The sequence below is a fragment of the Ornithorhynchus anatinus genome, chromosome X1 (genome assembly GCF_004115215.2).
Source record: "Ornithorhynchus anatinus isolate Pmale09 chromosome X1, mOrnAna1.pri.v4, whole genome shotgun sequence".
Lineage (NCBI taxonomy): Eukaryota > Metazoa > Chordata > Mammalia > Monotremata > Ornithorhynchidae > Ornithorhynchus > Ornithorhynchus anatinus.
The window spans coordinates 55,410,755-55,431,308 of NC_041749.1; the positions used below are offsets into that span (position 1 = coordinate 55,410,755).

At 61.3% G+C, this 20,554-nt stretch overlaps 1 protein-coding gene across 1 annotated transcript; it reads left to right on the plus strand.

The window, feature by feature from the left end:
- Positions 1-294: 294 nt before the first annotated feature.
- On the plus strand, positions 295-20,386 carry SEMA4B (semaphorin 4B; the record flags this gene model as incomplete). Its single annotated transcript, XM_029051076.1, has 14 exons — positions 295-370; positions 12,061-12,224; positions 12,907-12,969; positions 13,140-13,238; positions 14,019-14,130; positions 14,370-14,486; positions 15,241-15,392; positions 15,985-16,166; positions 16,271-16,421; positions 16,986-17,196; positions 17,326-17,441; positions 17,867-18,033; positions 18,400-18,485; positions 18,717-20,386. Coding segments are annotated over 14 exons (2,508 nt in total), but the record flags the coding sequence as incomplete, so codon positions are not given.
- Between the last annotated feature and the right edge of the window lie 168 nt (positions 20,387-20,554).

Consider the following 20,554-nt stretch of genomic DNA (forward strand, 5'->3'; position numbering starts at 1 on the left):
GGAGGAGGGGAGAAGAGGAGGAGGGTGCAGGGGCGGGGGCTGCCAACGTCGCCAGCGACTCAAGTTTTGCAACCTGAGCCCCGAAGCCTGCGAGGCGGCCCTGCCCCCTCCCCGCTGCCCCTCCTCCTCCTCCTCCTCCTCCTGGTCGTCGTCGTCCCGCCACCAACGGCCGCGATGGGCCCGGGCAGCCAGCCGGACCCCGCGGGCGCCCTGCCCCCGCGCCCCCCGGGCCCCCCGCGCCCCCCGGGCCCCCCGGCCCCGCCGCTGCTGCTCCTGCTCCTGCTGCTGCTGCTGCTGCTGCTGCTGCCGCTGCCGTTGCCGCTGCCCCCCGCGGCCGAAGCCACCGTGCCCAGACTCAGCCTGCGCTTCGGTGAGTCCGGCCGGGGGGAGGGGATGGGGGGCGGGGAGCGGGGCACCGGGCCCCCGGGCAGTCCTGGGGGGAGGGGCTCGCCCCCTCTTGCCCGTTGCCCCCCTCCTCCGATGGCTCCCCTTCCGAGGGGCTCCGAGGGGGGAGGGGCCGGGGGCAGAGCCCTCCTCCCTCCCTCCTTCCCTCCCACCGGGCCCTCCCCTGGGGGTGGTCTCGGCGCCCCCCGCCCTCCTCCCGCCCCCTTCCCATTGACGCTGACCAGAGCCTTGTCTGCCCGGCCGCGCCCCCGAGCCGGGCCCCTTGGGGAGGGGGAGCCGAGGAGGGGGAGGGGGTCCGGCCTGCCCCCAACAGCCCCCGCCGCGAAAACAGCGGGGCAAGTCGGAGCGGGGCCCCGGGAGCCGCGGCTCAGCCCCCCTCACCTCCCCTCCGCTCGGTGGTCTCCCCCCCCAACACACACACACCTCCACCCCCATGTCCGCGGAGGGCGGGCAGCCCAGGGACCCACGAGGCACCTGGAAATTGCCCCCCGTCCGCCCTCCCCGGGGCAGACGGAGGGCCCCGGGGGCGCCGGGGGAGCCCGAAGGGGGAGAAGGGTACACAAGCTTTGGCCACCCATCCTCCCCTCCTCCTCTGTACCAACCCCACGCCGCCTTGGCCTCTTCTCTCCCTCGCCCCACTAGCCATATAACACCCAACCGAAGGGTGCGGGTGAAGGGGTCCTGCCTCTCCCCTGGAATAACGATAACTGTGTCGTCCGTGCTATGGGCCAGGCACTAAGCACTGGGGGAGACACCACGTCATGGGGTTGGACACGACCCCCGTCCCACGTTGGGCTCACAGTCTCAGTCCCCATTTTCCAGATGGGGTCACCGAGGCTCACGCAAGTGAAGTGACTGGCCCAAGGTCACCCAGCAGACGAGTGGCAGAGCCGGGATTAGAACCCAGGTCCTTCTGACTCCCAGGTCCCTGCTCTATCCACTAAGCCCGGCCGCTTCTACTCTCCGCCCCCTGAGCAGGAAAGGGTGGATAGTAGTAGTGATAGTACAGCGCCCTGCACACAGTCAGGGCGTAATGAATTCTAAGCACTGGGAGAGACTCCCCAGACGGGAATTAGACACGGTCCCTGTCCCTCATGGGGCTCACAATCTAAATCTTATAGCGTGTCGCCCGAAGCTTCGCGACTCAGCACCCCACCTGAACTCACCAGAGAACCAACCCCTCCCGGCCCCCCAACACCAGCAGGTGTATCACCCACCTGTTCTCCTCCTCCACCCCCAGCACACCCACCCAAACCGTTGCCCACACCCACCCCTCGGCACCAGAAAATATCCGGCCGGCAGGTAGAGGGAGGCTGCCGGGGTCCTTTATTTTGTTGTGTCCGGGGATAGCCCAGTCCGACGTGGAATCGCTGAGAATCTCCGGGCTAGGGGCGGGACCATGCCTTCCCTGACCTGAATGATAATTATAAAAGAATCATCAATCTATCAATCGTATTTATTGAGCGTTTACTGTGTGCAGAGCACTGTACTAAGCGCTTGGGACCACAGAGTCGGTAGGTACATTCCCTTCCCCCAACGAGCTTGGTGTCTGGTAAGCGCTTACTCTGTGCCAAGCCCTGGGGTAGAAACAAAACATCCGGATGCCAGCTCGGGCCACCGTCAGCTTGGAAAACTGGATATCCTAAATGGGCCGTGGGGGGCAGAGGAGGAGGAAGAGGAGGAGGAGGAGGAGGAGGAGGAGGAGGAGGTGGTTGGAGCAGGGGGGTTGATACTTGTGAATGGATGAGACAATGTTTATGTAACTCCACGATGAAAGGAGCACTCTGAGCTCAAGAACGGTCTATGTCATTATTCCCGAGGTTGATGGGTACCCGACCGGGCCCACCTCCACAGGTGGCTTGTGAGCACATGTTTGTGGGCGATGGAATACGACCTCCCTGGCCCTTTACGCTCTGCCCGGCCCAGGCCAGCCTCTCCTGCTTCTTTCGGCTCCTGCCCCCTGGCTCCCGCCTTCCCCCCGCCCCCGGGGGACTCCCGTGCCCAGGCTGTCGGGCGCATGCCCTGGCCCCTCGCAAGGTGGGCAACCGACCCGGCAAGTGCCTCCCCAGGCCCGTTCCCTTCCACCCCGGCCCACCCCGCCGGCCTCCACTTGAGAGGCCCCGGGGGGACGGCCCCAGGAGGGAGGGCTACCCTGGCGACAGAACTGGCTTCCGCCTGGAGCGCTGCCCACGCTGCTCCTGTTTCCTGCTCGGTCTCCGGGGCCTCGTTAGCCGCCCCTGGCACCGGGCCTGTCCCGGGGGCCCACGGCTGACCGGAGGATGCTTAGCATTGGGAGCGTCTCCCTCTGAGAATGAGACGCCGGAGACCCCCGGTCCTGAGTGCAGAGGTGTGTGTGTGTGTGTGGGGTGGGGTGGTCCATGTGGCCCCCTTAGGGCCCAGGAGGGGAATCAGAGCATCTGTCTCCATGGAGCCTCCATAGTAGTTTCCCCCAGCAGGGGTCTGGAGTTGCCCAGTGTCCACTCTGATACGTATTTTTTTTATGGTATCTGCTAAGTGCCTACTACATGCCAGGTATGATACTAAGTGCTGGGGTAGATTCAGGCTACTCAGGTTGGACACAGTCCCTGTCCCACATGGGGGGTCATAATCTTTATCCTCATTTTACAGATGAGGGAACTGATGTGCAGAGAAGTGACTTGCCCAAGGATATACAGCAGACAACTCCTCTAGACCTTAAATTCGTTGCGGGTGGGGAATGTGTCGTTTATATTGTTAGATCGTCCTCTTCCAAGTGCTCAGTACAGGGAGGAAGCGCTCGATAAATACGACTGAATGAGTGACAAGTGGCAGAGCTGGAATTACAACTCAGCTCCTTCTGACTCCCAGGCCCATGCTGTAGCTACTAGGCCACATTGCTTCTGCGGTGGGGCTTCCTGATAAATGCCCCCCGGGAAGAGGCTCGTGACAGCCCCGGAGACCCCGGGAGACCCACAGATGTTCCCACTTGCCCCTGATTGGGACTCTGTTGCTGGAGGTTGGGGGCGGCGGGTGGTTAGTGGAAGAAGCCCAGTGGAGCAGGATGGGGGCGGTGACGGGGAGGCAGAGGGGACAGAGCTCTGACAGTTCAGCCGACAAGGAGAGGTCGCAGCAGGGAAGAGATTTTCCTCTGAGAGTGGAAATGCTTCCAGGAATTGTTTGGGTTTTTGGTCCCGTTTCATTGGAAATGGCATTTTCCTTGAGTTGGCAAACCTCTAGTTCCAGGAACTAGCATTTCCAGCTCCAGACTGGGGCTGGAATCGGTGTCACGGCCCGGCCCGGCCCAGCCTTTGGGTGCTGTCAGAGCAGGTCCCGCCATGGAAAAAACATGCTTTTCTGGCCCCAAACTACCTTTCTGGGGCCCCTGGCCTCCGGCAGGAAAAAACAGGGAAGGGAAGGAGAGGATGACTCTGTTTCATGTTCCCACTGGTGCCATGTGGGCCCGACTTATCCCAGGCAGACTCGGGAGCCTGTGTGTGAGTGTGTTTGGCAGGGGAGAGGGCGGGGGAGCGGGGAACAGGGGGGGCACATCTCTTCTGCTGAATGGCTGTGGCCCCACTGGGCAGTCCTCCCTCTGTGCTCCTCAAGTTCCCTATTTCTGAAGGGAAGTAACGTGGCCTAATGGAAAGAACACGGGTCTGGGAGTCAGAAGGACCTGAGATCTAATCCCAGCTCAGTCATGTGCCTGTTGGGTGACCTTGGCTAAGTCACTTCGCCTCTCTGTTCCTTCATCAATCCCTGTGGTTCCTCCTACTTAGACTGTGAGCCCCTGAGGGACCTGATGATCTGGTTCCTACCCCAGTGCTTAGTACAACGGTTGGCCCATAATAAGCATGTAACGAAGACCACAGTTGTTGTGATTATTATTATTATTACTACTAATAATAATAATAAACAGCACAGACTAGTGGAAAGAGCACAGGCTGGGAGTCAGAAGGACCTGGTTTCTCATTCCGGCTCTGCCACTTGTCTGCCGTCTGAGTGTGGGCAATTGACTTAAATTCGCTGTGCTTCAGTGACCTCATCTGTAAAATGGGAATAAAGACTGTGAACCCCATCTGAGACAGGGACCGTGTCCAACCTGATTAGCGTGTATCTACCACAGCACTCTGAAAGGTGCTTGACGCATAGTAATCACTTAACAAGTAACATCGTCGTCGCCATAACCAGTAGATAGTGGAAGGAGAGATCTAATAATAACAATAATAACACTAATGGTATTTATTAACCGCTTACTATATGCCAAGCACTGGTCTAAGCGCTGGGGAAGAGAAACAAGAGTAATCAGGTTGGACACAGTCCTTGTCCCACATGGGGCTCACAGTCTGTGTAGGAGCGAGTAAGAGTTAATCCCCATTTTACAGATGAGGGAACTGGGGTCCAGAGCAGTGAAGTGACTTCTTGCCCAAGGTCACCCAGCAGACAAGTGGCGGAGCGGAGATTAGAACCCAGGTCCTTCCGGCTCTCAGTACCGGGCTCTGGCCACCACACCACACTGCTTAGATCTGCCCGGGACTGAATCTATAGCTGTGGCTGGGAGCTCATTCATTCATCCATTTAATCGTATTTATTGAGCGCTTACTGTGTGTAAAGCTCTGTACTAAGCACTTAGGAGAGCTCCCAACTCCCTCCTGAGAACATGCGCATCTCCAAGGGGTCGCTCTGGTTTTGTGTTGAAGGTGAGACTCCGGGTCCAGGGCAGGGAGACAGACCAGTAGCCCCCCAAGAGAGCTCTGCAGGAGGGTTTGCTCCAGATCTACCTTAGTGTCCCCATCCCAAGTCTACCCTTTTGCCCCGTCCTCGACTGCACAGTGCCCTGTGCCTGGATTTGGAGATGTCTTTCCGACTCAGTCGGTCATTCAGTCATATTTATTGAGTGCTGACTGGGTGCAGAGCACTGTCCTAAGCGCTTGGGAGAGTAGAGTACAACAACACACACATTCCCTGCCCACAACGAGCTTACAGTCTAGAGGGGGAGATGGACGTTGATGAATAGAAATAAATAAATGACAGACATGGACATAAGTGCTGTGGGGCTGGGAGCGGGGATGAATAATGGGATCAAGTCAGGGTATCGCAGAAGGGAGCGGGAGAAGAGGAAAGGAGGACTTAGTGGGGGAAGGCGTGTTGGAGGAGATGGGCCTTCCATAAGGCTTTGAAGTTGGGGAGAGTCACTGTCTGTCGGATACGAGGAGGGAGGGCCCGCCGGGCCAGAGGTGGGACGCGGGCAAGAGGTCGGCGGCAAGATGGGCTCGTGTCCCCAGTCCTGCTTCCGAGCCCTTTCCCTCTTGGCTTCTCTGCCCAAAGCCCCTGAAAACAGCCATGTGTGTCAGATCCCCGCCTGGGGTCTCCCAACCGTCTGTGCTTGTTACCCTTCCTCTCCACCCCTGACTTTCCCTCCGGCCACCCAGCACAGACCCACTGTTCAGCCGTGGATCAATCGATTGATCATCAGTCATATTTATTGAGCGTTTACTGTATGCAGGGCACTGTACTAAGTACATTGCGACAATATAACAGATGCATTCCCTGCCCACAGTGGGCTTACAGTCTAGCGGGGATCCCTCTGAATGACGTGTCTGCTGCGGAGGGACCGGGGCCTCCTCCGGTGACGGGCAAGGACTGACCCCTCCACGGAGCTTTGAAGAGCCGGGGCTCCGCTGTGCAGGGGGAAGGAGGGATATGGGGGCCGTGTCTCGTTTGGGTAAAAGCAGCATGGCCCAGTGGATTGAGCCCAGGTCTGGGGGTCAGGAGGACCTGGGTTTTAATCCCGCTCTGCCACTTGTCTGCCGTGTGACCTTGGGCAAGTCACTTTGCTTCTCTGTGCCTCAGTTCCTTCATCTGTAAAATGGAGATAAGACTGGAAGCCCCATGTCGGGCAGGGACTGTGTCACTGTGTCCAACCTGATTAGCTTGTAACTGCCCCAGTGCTTAATACAGTGCCTGCCACACAGAAAGTGCTTTACAAGTACCATAAAAAAAAAAAAGCTGGAGAGAGTGGGCGGGAAGAGGGGAGGAATGATGAGACTTGGCGGGGGGCGGGAGAGGCGGGGGCGGAGAGGGCATGTGGAAAGCCTGCAGTGGCCTTGGCAGCCTCTGGCTATTCCCGGGACCTCGTGGGGGTGGGGAGGTCGGGGGCCTGGAGGACTAGGGGCAGCGTCTCACCTCCAGAGATGGCATCCATGGAGGAACGGAGCGGACGGCGCTGCCCGCCGGCGGGATGTGCTTCTGGCCGCCGCCCGGGCCAGCTGGCGATGCCGACTTCCCCGGCCCTCAACGGCTGGACGTGCTGCCAGATGGGAGGCCGGGCTTTCTGGCAAAGAGTCCAGTTTGGTGGCCAGCGGCTCTGCCTTCCTGCCAGGCGACGGTGGAGGAGGGGCGGGAGGCGGTTCTGTCCGATGCCCCCGCGTCTGCCCCTGACCCTCGGTTCTGGTTAATGACCTGGTCCCGGGAGGGGACCCGCTGGCAGGTCAGGCCGGGGGGCTTGCCCCCACAGATCCTCAGCCGTGACCCATGCCAGTGGCCAGGAAGTGACGGGGCCCTGTGTCACACGGATTTATCTCCCCGGGGCCCAGCCCTGCCAGGGGCGGAGGGCACCGTCGGGACTAGAACGGTCCGGGACCCAAACCTGCCCTGATTGACAGCTGATTCAGCAGTCTGCGTCCCAGGAGGACGTGACTGGATGGGCGGAAGGGTGTGCGGGCCTCCGCGGGGTCCTGGGAGGCCACGGTAGGAGACTTGAGCAAAAGGGAGCCGGAGACAGGGATGGGGGCCGGGGGTGGGGGGTGGGGAGGGAAGAATCCCACTCCCCAGGGATGGGAAGAGCCGGTCCCGCTCCATCATGGCCAAGCCAGGGGAGGGGGAAGAGGGGCCCCGGTGCGGCTGCCGGGGAGAGATGAGGCCGGTGGAGTAAGAGTGTGAGGAAGCAGCCTGAATCACCTGGCTCCCCTGCCCACCCCCTGCAACTTCTCTTCGTCGTCTGGGCTGGCCCTGGCTGAGTCACTGCGGGGGGGGTGGAGGGAGGAGAGGGAGAGACTCCAGGTGAGGCCGGGAATAACAGGCTCGTCATTTCCTGCCCAGAGACTCCGCCAGCCGCTGCGGGGGGGGGGGGGCGGGGGGGGAAGGGGCGCTTCGTCAGGGGACCATCCCACCCCGCTTCTGCCCTGGATGGCAGTTTGGCCTCCCCCATCCCTTCTGTTTTCCACATCTCCCCATCTCCTGCAGCTGTGAGGAGCGCTGCAGGTTCGGGGGGGCTCCCCCACCCCCGGCCCAGAGTCTGGAATCTAACGACCAGGATTTGGGAATCTGGTGTCGGGGGTGGGGGTGTGTGGGGGGTGGTCCATTCCCTTCCATGGGTGGGGTGCGTGGCCACCTCGGGGGGGTGTGGCATAGTGGATAGAGCACTCAGAAGAGAATGGGTTCTAATCCCGGCTCCTCCACGTGTCTGCTGTGGGACCTTGGATAAGTCACTTCACTTCTCTGGGCCTCAGTTACCTCGTCTGTCGAATGGGGATTGAGACTGTGAGCCCCACGTGGGACAGGGACAATCTGCTTGTATCCAACCCAGCGCTTAGTACAGTGCCTGGTACATAGTTAAGCGCTTAACAAACACCATCATCATCATTATTATTATTATTATGTGTTAGGGAGGGGCTAGCCCATTCCCACTCCCCCTTGGAGCAGGTGCTGGGGAAAATCCAAAATTCAATCCAAATGGAAAAAACCCGATGACAGCCCTCACCCCCGGCAGCCCAACCAGGAAAATGTGGCCCAACCGCAGGCAGGTTCTGCTCCCGGGAATTCTGGCCAAACCTGGAAATTCTGGCCAAACCCGTCCGTGGTGGCCGGTCAGCTGGCCTGGGAGTCTCTCTCTCTCTCTCTCACACACACACACACACACACACACACACATACACATACACACATACAAGTCGACCCCCGGGGCAGCACAGGGACCAAGCCAGTCTCGGGAAAAGACACAATAGCCTGTGCCCACATTGTGACAGGCCAGCAGGCCGCTGTACACACACATGCTCACACACACAGCTGCGTGTCTCCTCTTACAGTCACTGCCACGTCAGGGCTGCACTGTCAGCCACACCATCATAGGGTCAGAAACCAAACACCCACAAGTCCACACTTCAACTGGGGCCCAGACACACACACACACACAAAATAAACCCAAAACCAACAACAAAAAAACCCCCTCGGGTGCCAACTCAAACCCACCTCTGTGCCCGGGCCCCATCTCACCATCCGTCCACGCGATTACTCAGAATGGCCCCTGGGATTTGGGCCAGAGCCCCTCGCCCAGTCAGGGCAAGCCCAGCCCCACAGGCAGCATTGGAAGCCATCTGGCTTGCTGGGTTTCAGTCAATCAATCAATCCTGTCCAAATGGGTTTGGACAGAATCCTCAGGGCTGGTTTTGTAACTGGTATTTGTTAAGCACTTACTATGTGCCAGGCACTGTGCTAAGCGCTGGGGTAGATACAAGGTTGGATAAGGTCCCTGTCCTGTTTGGGGTTTGCCGTCTTTAATCCCCATTTTACAGATGAGGTAGCAGAAGCACAGAGAAGTGAAGTGACTTGCCCACGGTCCCACAGCAGACAAGTGGCGGAGTGGGATTAGAACCCAGCTCCTTCTGACTCCCAGGCCCGGGCTCTTTCCACTAGACCACACAGTTTGCCCAGGGATCAGGATCTGGTGACCCCCGTGGGCATCAAGACCCATTTTGCCTTTTCAGTAGCCCCTCTCTCAGGGCAAGAAGCCATTTCTCTGGGAGACTAGTGAAGGCCTGGTTGATATTGCCCCCTGGGGCAGCCCATTAACTTTGAGTTGGTTTACAAGGTCGAGTTCATCTGTCAATCAGTCAGCGGTATTTACTGAATGTTTCTTCTGTGCAGCCCACTGTACTCAGCGCTTGGGAGAGTCAACGCACCTCTAAATCACATAAGTTACTCATTTATTCATGTTAACGTCGATCTCCGCTTCTAGACCGTAAGCTTGTTATGAGCAGGGAACGTGTCTTACCAACTCTGTTTTATGGTACTCCCCCAAGTTCTCAGTACAGTGCCCTGCACGTAGTAAGCGCTCTCTACATACCATTGTCTGATTGAAAGTGGGAGCTTTTCACACCTGACTTTTCACTCTGGCTCGCGGGGGGGTGGTCAGCTGGCTTTGGTTTTCAGACAGATATTAATATAAGAAAAGAAGTAATAACATACAATGTATCGATCTGTATGCGAGTGCTGTGGGGTTGAGAGTGGGGCGAATATCAAATGACCGAAGGACGCGGGATCGGTCCTAAGCTTGCCCTGCCCCAGCTGCCCGGCCCACTATATCTCCAGCTAGTCACACCTCGACCAAAGACCGGACCGGACCGGATTGGGCGTGGGGAGTCTGGAGCCTAGTGACCCCCAGCTGAACTCCTCGTGCCCAGGAGGACCAGCAAGTACCAGTAACAGAGTAATTAGAGCCCAGCTTGTTAGCGTGGGTGGGGTCAGGGACAAACTTTCTCCAGGGCGGAGCCTGGGTCCTGGAAGAGCCAGGGAGAAAGAGAAGGAAAATCACCAAGGACGTAGGCGGGAGAAAAGGCCTTTTTTTAAAAAAAGTCTACTTGTTAAGCACTTCCTCTGTGTCAAGCCCAGTTCTAAGACCCATGGTAGATACAAGTTAATCAGCGGGTTCGCAGTTGAAGTAGGAAGAGGCAAGGAATCCCCATTTTGCAGTGGAGGAAACTGAAGCTAATCAGGTTGGACACAGATCCTGTCCCACATGGGGCTCACAGGCTTCATCCCCATTTTATAGGTGAGGGAACTGAGGCACAGAAAAATGAAACGAGTTGCCCGAGGTCACAGAGCAGGCAAGTGGCAGAGCCGGGATTAGAAACCAGGCGTTCTGGAGGCCTATGCTGTATCCATGAGGCCTCACTGCTTCCTTGGGACCCAGGAGTCCTGAGCTCTCCCTCTCAGTCTCCACCCCAGACTGCTGAACGGCTCAGGGATTCTGGGATTTCTGAAGCCGTTGGGGTGGGGCAGGAGGCTTTGGCCTCCAGACCGGGGGTTTAATGGACGGTATCTTCTTCCCAGTGACCCAGAACCACCAGGCTAAAGCAGAGCAGGAGGAGACATGGGACCTGGGCTTTGGAGCCAGGACAGAAGCCGGAGTGTCGCCCTTGTCGGTCAATCAGTCAGTCGGTCAATTGTATTTATTGAGCACTTACTGTGTGCAGACCTCTGTACTAAGTGCTTGGGAGCGGGCGATAGAACAATATAACAGATACATTCCCTACCCACAATGAGCTAACGGTCGCCTTGTCGCCTACCGCCCATGGCAGGTGGAAGTAGTAGGACCTGGTAGAAAGGACGCGGGGCTCTGGATTCCCGTTCTGACTCTGCCCCGGGCCTGCTGGGTGCCCTCTCTGTACCTCAGTCTCTTTGTCTGCAAAATGGGCCTCTGCCTACCTTCCAGGGATGATCAAACAATAACAGTGGTATTCGTTAAGTGCTTACTAGGGGTTAAGCGCTGTGGAAGATACAAGATGATCAGATCAGATGCAGACCCTAATAATGTTGGTATTTGTTAAGCGCTTACTATGTGCCGAGCACTGTTCTAAGCGCTGGGGTAGACACAGGGGAATCAGGTTGTTCCACGTGGGGCTCACAGTCTTTGTCCCCATTTTACAGATGAGGTAACTGAGGCACCGAGAAGTGAAGTGACTTGCCCAAAGTCACACAGCTGACAAGTGGCCGAGCCGGGATTCAAACCCATGACCTCTGACTCCCAAGCCCGTGCTCTTTCCGCTGAGCCACGCTGCTTCTGAACCATATGGGGGACCCTGTCCCCCATAGGCTCACAATCTTAAGTAGCAGGGAAACACGTATTGAATCCCCATTTTAAAGATGACATAACCGAGGCGCAGAGAAACTGTGACTTGCCCAGGGTCACAGAACAGACACGTGGCGGAGCCGGGATTAGAACCCAGGTTCTCTGGCTCCCAGGCCCGTGCTCTTTCCACTAGGCCTCGCTGCGCCTCACTGGGTGGGAAGAGCGATGGTCTGTTGGAGAGAAAGCTGATAAAAACCTGGTTGAAAAGTGGCGGAGCCACGCTTGGAACCCAGATCCTCTGGTGGTCCTGAGGGGTCATTGCCAATGAACCGATTCCAAAGGGGATGTTGGATTTGGGGGGCTGGAGAACCCCCAGCCAAGGGCAACGTGGGGTCAAGAGTCCATCCCACTTCAGCTGCGTCTTCTACCCGGTGAACCGCTAAGCCGGTCAGTCGGCCGGTCAGTCCTATCGATGGAGGGCTTTCTTTGAGCGAAGCACTGTTCAAAGGGCTTCGGGGAGTACAATGTAACAGACACATTCCCTGCTCGTAATGAGCTCATAATCATTTGGGGGAGACAAACATTAATGTAAATAAATAAATGAATTACAGCTATGGACATGAGTGCTCTGGGGCCGGGAGGGGGCACAAATGAAGGGAGCAAGTCGAGGCGTTGCAGAAGAGAGTGGGAAAAGAGAAAAGGAGGGCTTAGTCGGGGAAGGCCTCTTGGAGGAGATGGGCCTTCAAAAAGGTTTCAATAAGCCTCTCGGGGCTGCGGGGGAAGCCGGACAGCCCCCCCTGATGGCCCCGCTCCCCTCCCCCCTCCCACAGGCTCCACGGAGCGGGCGGTCAACTGGTTCGAAGCCCCCGGGGTCTCCAACTATACAGCCCTGCTGCTGAGCCAGGATGGGGAGACGCTGTTTGTGGGGGCCCGGGAGGCCCTGTTCGCCCTCAGCCAGAGCGGCAGCTTCCGGCCCGGGGGGCCGCACCGCCAGGTGAGGGGCTTCTCAGCGGGGTCTGCGCCCGGCGGGGAGGGCTGCCGAGCGGAGGACGGGGGGCACAGCCGGGCACTCGGGGAGCAACTGCCCCTCCCGCTGCCCTGAGGACCGAGGCTGAGCGCCATACTAATAACTATGGTATTTCTTAAGCGCTTACTATGTGCCACGCACTGTTCTAAGCGCTGGGGTGGATACAAGTTAATCAGGCTGGCCACAGTCTTCATTCCCCATTTTCCAGATGAGGTCACCGAGGCCCAGAGAAGTGAAATGATTTGCCCAAGGTCACACAGCAGACAGTGACGGAGCCGGGATTAGAACCCAGGTCCTCCTGACTCCCAGGCCCATGCTCTATCCACTAAGCCACACTGCTTCCCTATCCCAGCCCACACTCATCCACGTACTCATTCGCACACACACACTGGCACACGTGTCTCCTCGGGGTCCGGGGGGTCTTGGCCAGCTTGTGCCACCCTAGCCCCAACCTTGGGATGGCCTAATTAGTCATTCATTCATTTATTGAGCGCTTACTATGTGCAGAGCACGGAACAGAACAGAAGCAGCCACGGGGCACAGAAGCCATGTACCAACCTTGACCCTTCCCCTTTCCCCCGGCCTGATTTTTCATGCTCCGTCCTCCCTCCCCTCACCACTCACCCTCCTTCCCCTCTCTGGTCCACAGCTGGTGTGGGGCGCAGACCCCGAGAAGAAGCGGCAGTGTGCCTTCAAGGGGAAAGATCCCCAGGTGAGCCCGGGCGGGCCAGGCTCCGGGCCGGGCAATAGGCCGAGGCCACAGCCTCTTCCCTGCCAGCCCGTTTCTGGCCTTGGGGCATCTGGGGAGCCGGACCTACGGGGCGGGGAGGGGCTGAGGGCCCAGGCCGGTAACGTTGTACCTCTTCCTCCTCCTCCCGCCAGCGTGACTGCCACAACTACATCAAGATCCTCCTGCCTCTCAACAGCAGCCACCTGTACACCTGTGGCACGGCCGCCTTCAGCCCCGCCTGCGCCTACGTGGTGAGCGACACAGTTCATCCGCCCGTCCGTTTAACTGTCCATCCGACCGTCCAACCCTCTGTCATCCGTCCGCCCGCCCAACCGTCCGTCCAGCCATCCATCCTTCTCATTTTCTGAGCCCCTTCCACGTGCAGAGCGCTGGACTAAGCGGAGAGCCCAGTGGAGCTAGCAGGCCCGGCCCCTGCCCTCGAGGAGCATCGAGTGGTTTGCGCTGAGCCATCCCCACCCTCTCGCCCTGGTGCCCCCTCCCCATGTCCGGCGGGTCTGTGCCGCCAGCCGGCTGGTAGAGAGACCGCAGCCCGGGGCTACAGAACGGAAACCAAACCACGGGCCTCTCATGCATTTGCTGACCCATCGCTGAATTTGAGCCTCAGTAAAGGATTTGAGGGGGGTGGTTATGGGAAAGATCCGGGGGGGCCTTTTCCACTTCCCAAGACTTCGAAATTCCTAGACGCCTACCGAATTATATCCAGTCGTATACGTCAGTGCATAGGAACACGATCACACTTATGTGCGCCAGGCCTAGACATCCACACACACCCGTATCCACACTCTCATCCCCAACACCATCGACAAACATACAGCGACATACCCCCGACACCCTCTACACACAAACACAGAGACACATATGCACCTTCGGTTACACAAATTGACATGCCCACACACCTTGCTCCCATCCTATAGTTGCTGGCTCTGTCCATCCCATCCCCATCCCCTTCCACCCCCCGAGCTGTGGTTCCTGCCCTCGAGGGGCTTGACCTAGCCTCTTTGTCACCCCAGAACCTGCAGAACTTCAGCCTGGAGCAAGACAGGAAGGGGCAAGTGTTGCTGGAGGACGGGAAAGGACGTTGCCCCTTTGATCCCGAGTACAAATCCACAGCCCTCATGGTCGGTGAGTCACAGGGCCACCACCAAGTGACCGGTGGCGTGGGGACCCCAAGTGACCGGTGGGGTAAAACGAGCCCGGAACGGCCGGTGGGGACAGGGGTCTGCCGTGGGGAGCCCCGGGGCCGGGGGACAGGAGGGGGGACCCCAACGTCGGGCCGGGGGGCCGTTTTCAGAGCATCGAGGGGGCCGGGGAAGGAGCGGGGCCTCTCCGGGCCGTTCCCATGGGAATGTTTCTCTTGGCAGACGGCGAACTTTACGCCGGAACAGTCAGTAACTTCCAGGGCAACGAGCCAACCATCTCCCGGAGCCAGGGGTCCCGTTTGGCCCTCAAGACCGAGAACTCCCTCAATTGGCTGCAAGGTGCGGATGCTCTCCGGCCCCCCGGGTCGCCCCTTGGAGAGGGGAAGCCCCCCGGGCCCTGGCAGGGCCCGGACATAGGCCGGTGGGGGGCGGGGGGGTGGGGCTGGCTGGGGCAGCTGAGGCTGAGGGCTAAGAGCACGGGCCTGGGAGTCAGAAGGACGTGGGGTCCAATCCTGGCTCTGTGTGTGACCTCGGGCAAGTCACTTCACTTCTCCGGGCCGTCTGTAAAATGGGGATTAAGAGTGTGAACCCATGTGGATGTGAACTGTGTCCGACTTGTATCTATCCCTGAGCTTAGTACAGTGCCTGATACTTAAAGTGCTTAACAGATCCCAAATTAAAAAGCAAAACAAAATGGAGAACTGAAACAATGCTCACAGGGACAGAGCCCATTTACCAAAGAGGTCAAAGGGTGCCCCTCCTTCTCTTCTAACGTAGCCTACAATCTGGGGTTTTCGCTCAGGAACTGGGGCCAAACACCCCAAGAACCTCCTGAGGTTGGTTGGAAGGTTCTCCCGGTCGATCGTATTTATCGTGCGCTTACTGTGTGCGGTGCACTGTACTAAGCGCTTGAGAGAGTATAATATGACAGAGTCGATAGACACATTCCCAAGCTTTCAGTACAGAAAGCGGGTAAGCCGCCCCAGTCTGGCTGGGTTTCTGTGGGTGAGATGCCCGGGTAGGGAGGTCATCTGGGGCCCTGAGACCGGTCCTGAGGGCCCTCCCCCCCATCCCGTCCACACCTTCCCCACAGACCCGGCCTTCGTGGGTTCGGCCTACATCCCCGAGAGCCTGGGCCCCTCCCAGGGCGACGACGACAAGGTCTACTTCTTCTTCAGCGAAACGGGCAAGGAGTTCGACTTCTTCGAGAACACCATCGTGGCCCGCATCGCTCGGGTCTGCAAGGTGAGGGCCCCCGGGTGCGGCGGGATTGGGGATTGGGGATTGGGGGCGCGGCTGGAGAGCCCGAGCGGAGCTTCCCCGGCTGGGCCCCCGGGGCAGGAGGCCCCGAGGATGGACCGAGAACCCCCAGGAAGAGGTGGATCCGGGGCCCTGTCGGTTCCCCACCGGGCCGGCTCTGGATTGGGGTCGGCGCGGGGAAAGACCACACAGAAGAGGGGGTTCGCTGGGGGGGCCGCCCCGGCCGGGGACCCACAGGCCAGCTGACCCTCTCCTCCATAGGATTGCAGGGGGACAGCAGGGCTGGCCCTCCCCACCCGGGTCAGTCGAACAATCAGTCGTATTTATTGAGTGCTTACCTATGAAGGGTTGAGTACTAGGTACTTGAAAAGTACAATACGACGCCCCCAGGCTGGCCCCTCCCACCAAATCCCCCCAGGACCGGCCCCTCTCTGCGAGGTCCCAGGTCCCTCTGGACGGCCCCTCCGCCCAGGACCGGTGCCGGGTTCCCCAGGACCGGCCCCTTCCCCGCCAAGTCTTCCCAGCCCCCATCCCCCGGCCACCTGCCCGGCCCAGTGTAACCCCTTGGTCGTATCAGGGTGACCTGGGCGGCGAGCGCGTGCTGCAGCGGCGCTGGACGTCCTTCCTGAAGGCCCAGCTGCTCTGCTCGCGGCCGGACGACGGCTTCCCCTTCAACGTGCTGCAGGACGTCTTTGTGCTCAGCCCCGGGCCCCAGGACTGGCGCCACACCCTCTTCTACGGCGTCTTCACCAGCCAGTGGTGAGCCTCGGTGCCCTGCGGAGCCGGGCTGGGGGCCGGGCCTGGGGGTGGGTCGGTGGGGGGGGAGGCCGGCCGCTCTGACCCCGCCCCGTCTCGGCTGTCAGGCACCACGGGGCAGCGGGAGGCTCGGCCGTGTGCGTGTTCAGCATGCAGGACGTGCAGCGTGCCTTCAGCGGCCTGTACAAGGAGGTGAACCGGGAGACCCAGCAGTGGTACACTGTGGTCAACCCCGTCCCGACCCCCCGGCCCGGAGCCGTGAGTACCTCCCTTCCACACGATGATAATGATGGTAATAGTGATTGTGGTGTCTGTTAAGCGCATACTACGTGCCAAGCACTGTTCTAAGTGCCGGGGTAGATACGAGCTAATCAGGTTGGACACCGACCACGTCCCGCAGAAGGCTCACGGTCTTAATCCCCATTTTACAGATGACGGAACTGAGGCAGAGAAATCGTGACTTGCCCGAGGCGACATAGCAGACGGGTGGCGGGTCAGGATTAGAACCCCAGACCCTTGATCTCTCCACTAGGCCATGCTGCTTTGCTCTCGCAACTGTGGGGAACGGGGATCCGGTCTCATGTGGAGAAGGGCTTGGCTGGGAGGGATGGGGGTGAGTCCCGGCCTGCCCCGTCTTGGGGGGTGGAGAGAGAGGAGAGAAACAGGGTTTGGACATACGTCCATAGAATCCTGGGTGACCTTTAGAGGTCATCGAGCTCATCCTCCTGCCTCTGGGCAGGACTCCCCAACACCCCCCCCACCCTCCCAGGGTCCGAGGGGCTGCCCCGCCCTTGACGCCGTCCCACCCTCTCCTCCCTCCAGTGCATCACGGACAGCGCCCGGGACAAGAGAATCAACTCCTCGCTGCAGCTGCCCGACCGGGTCCTGCACTTCCTCAAGGATCACTTCCTCATGGACACGCCGGTGCGCAGCGTCCCGCTCCTGCTGCAGGGCCGGGTCCGCTACCAGCGCCTCGCCGTCCACCGGCTCCGGGGCCTGCGCCACGCCTACGACGTCATCTTCCTGGGCACCGGTGCGTCCCCGAAGAGGCTGGCCGGGCGCATGCGGGCGTGGATCTGTGCGGGCGTGCGCGCGCGTGTCTGCGCGCGCGCACGGCCGCGGGGTCGGGGAGCCCCAGGCTGAGTCTCCCGCTGCCCCCCAGATGACGGTCGGCTGCACAAGGCCGTGAGTGTGCGGCAGAAGGCGCGCATCATCGAGGAGATTCGGCTCTTCCCCTCCGGGCACCCCGTGCAGAGCCTGCTTCTGGATCCCCACAGGGTGAGGGTGGCGAGGCTGCGGGGTGCGGGCGGCGACGGATGCGGGGAGGAGGAGGAAACGGAGGAGGAAATGTCTCTACCAACTCCATTAGGCTGTTCTCTCCAAAATGTTCAGTAGTGCTCTGCAGGCAGTAAGTGCTCAATAAATAGTTGTTTGATGGAGGAGGAGGGAATGGAGGAAGATGAAGGAAGAGGAGGACGTGGAAGAGGAGGAGGAAGAAATGATGGAGGAAGAGGAGGGAGAAATGGAGGAGGAGATGGAGAAAGGAGGAGATGGTGGAGGTGGAGGAGATGGAGGGGAGGAGAAAGGAGGAGAAGGAAAAGGGTCCGTCGGCTCCAGGATCCCCACCAGCTGGGGCCCGTGGAGGTCTTGGCTGGCCCCTCGCGGCCTCTCACCCGCCCGCCCGCCCCCCACCCCCGCCGCAGGGCCTGCTGTACGCCACCTCGTACTCGGCCGTGGCCCAGGTCCCCGTGGCCAACTGCAGCCTGTACCGGAGCTGCGGCCAGTGCGTCCTGTCCCGGGACCCTTACTGCGCCTGGACCGGCTCCGCCTGCCGGGACGTCACCACCTACCGGCCCGACCAAGACCACCGGTGAGGCTCGGCCGCCACTGCCGACGGGGGCGGGGGGAGTCCCCAACCCGCTTCCTCCTCCTGTCCCCCCGCCCAGCTCCTCCCCGGCAGCTGCGAGCCGGGGTCGGGGATCGGGCCTCGCGGCGAGGAGCGGGTCCTGGCTCAGCGCTCGGTGCGGGGAGGGGAGGAGGCCGGCTTCTGCCCCTTTCCCACCGCCCACCTGCCCCCCCCGCCCCCTCTCTCTCCTTCCGCCCTCAGCCAGGCCCCCCTCAGCGGCCCCGGGGGCGGCAGGGAGGGGCGAGGAGATGGGCCCCGCGTCCCGCCCCTGCCCCCGTCCCGCCTTGGGAACCCCACCCGCCGACCAGCCCCTTCTCCCGCTCCCGCTAGGCCCTGGATCCAGGATATCGAAGGCGCAGACACCAGGCGCCTCTGCGGGAACTCCACCCCGAGCCCCAGGGCTTCCGCCCCGGCCGGTAAGGACACCTGTCCTGATAAGGAGGGGGTCGGGGGGTTGGGTCAGTCAGATGCCATCTGTCCTGATAAGGAGGGGGTGGGGGGTTGGGTCAGTCAGATGCCATCACGGGGGGCCGTTCCCGCCTCTCCAGTGGAAGCCAGGACCCCAGACCCAGGCCGGTGCCGCGGCGGGGGGAACGGGGCGGGCCCCGGCCCCCCGGTGACCCCAGCCCGGACGTCTCTCCCGGCAGGCGAGGCCCCGTGCCAGCAGATCCCGCTCCGGCCCAACACGGTCAACACCCTCCCCTGCCCGCTGCTCTCCAACCTGGCCTCCCGGCAGTGGCTCCACAACGGGGCCCCCATCAACGCCTCGGTCTCCTCCCGCGTGCTGCCCGGCGGAGACCTGCTCCTGGTGGGCGGCCTCGAGGGGCGGGGAACCTACGAGTGCTGGTCCCTGGAGGAGGGCTTCCGACAGCTGGCGGCCAGCTACTGCGTGGGGCCGGCCCCGAGGGCGGGGGCGGAGGGGCCCGAGGAGAGGGAGGAAGAGGAGGAGGCCGAGGAAGAGAAGGAGACCTTGGCGGCGGCGGCGGCGGCGGTGGAGGTGGCGGCCATCATCCCGGACGTGATCAGCACCTCGCGGGTCAGCTCGCCGGTCGGCGGCCAGGCAGGCCGGCTCCCCGACAAGACGTACTGGAATGAGTTCCTGGTGATGTGCGTGCTCTTCGTCTCGGCCGTCATGCTCCTGTCCCTCTTCCTGCTGTACCGGCACCGCGACGGCATGAAGGTCTTCCTCAAGCAGGGCGAGTGCGCCAGCGTGCACCCCCGGCCCCGGCCCCCGCTCCCGCCCGAGGCCCGGCCCCTCAACGGCGGGGGCCCGCCCAGCGCCCCGCCCGGGGACCTGCGGGGCTACCAGGCCCTGGCCGACAGCGGCCCGCCGCCCCGGGCCTTCGCCGCGTCGGAGAAGCGGCCCCTCGGCGTCCAGGACAGCTTCGTGGAGGTGTCGCCCGCGTGCCCGCGGCCCCGGGTGCGGCTGGGCTCGGAGATCCGGGACTCGGTGGTCTGAGCGCCGCCCCCGCCCAGAGCCGGGATCCCCCGCGGCCGAGGCTGCCCACCCCCCGTCAGGGGCCGGACCGAGGCCCGCCCCACGCCCCCGGAGGCGGGCCGGGCCGCGGGGCAGCCGCGGGGCCGCGGACGCCGCCCACAGACGACAACTGCGACCCGACGGGGGGGATCCCCCTCATCCGGCCAGGCGCCGGCACTGCGAAAACCGACGTCCCTCAGACGGAGCCCGGGCCCTCTCCAACCTCTTCCTAAAAAACTGATTTGAGAATGTGAATCGAGAGAGGAGCTCCTCTCCGCCCAGCAGGGGTGAGGGGGCCCCGCGCGGCCCGTGGCGGTTTAAAGCCCACCTCCGCCCTCCGCCCCTCGTTCTCCAGGGGCAGACCGAGGGACCAGACTGGCGTGGCAGGGAGATGGGGACGACGACGACGACGGGTCGGGGCCCCCTGCGGCGCCCCCCGGCCCGAGGGCATCAGATCCCCCGGGGCCGGAAGCCCCACCGGAAGGGACCGGCCGGGGCCCGGGCCGCGGCCGCCCACCCCCACCCTCCCCGGTCCTCCCTTCCTTCCCCGGCTGCCACCTGAGACGGCGGGTCCCGGGCCCACGGACCCCGGGGACCCTCTGACCCGAACAAGTGACTGACGGCATCTGACTGCCAGGATGGAACTCTTCTGGGTTCTCCACATCCACTAACTCCCCGAGGACCCCCCTCGACTCCCCTCCCGCCAGCTCGGGGCCCCGGCCCTGGGCGCAATGACACTGCTCGCTGGGGACTCGACGCCCTGAGTTTTTCTACGTTTGTTTTTTTTTTTTATAACATGCACTTTACTTTTGTTTTTTTTTAATAAAAGTTTGGATCCGAGGCAGCTTAGTCCCCGTGACTTTAGACGCCTCCCTCCGGCCCCAGCCTCCGGCCTCCGAGGGTGGGTCGGTCAGCCGGAGAGAAGAGGCCGCAGGCCTCTCCCTACTTCCCTGATTTTCCTCCGGGCTCGGGCCCACCCCCGTCTGGCCCCGGCGACCTTCCCGCCCG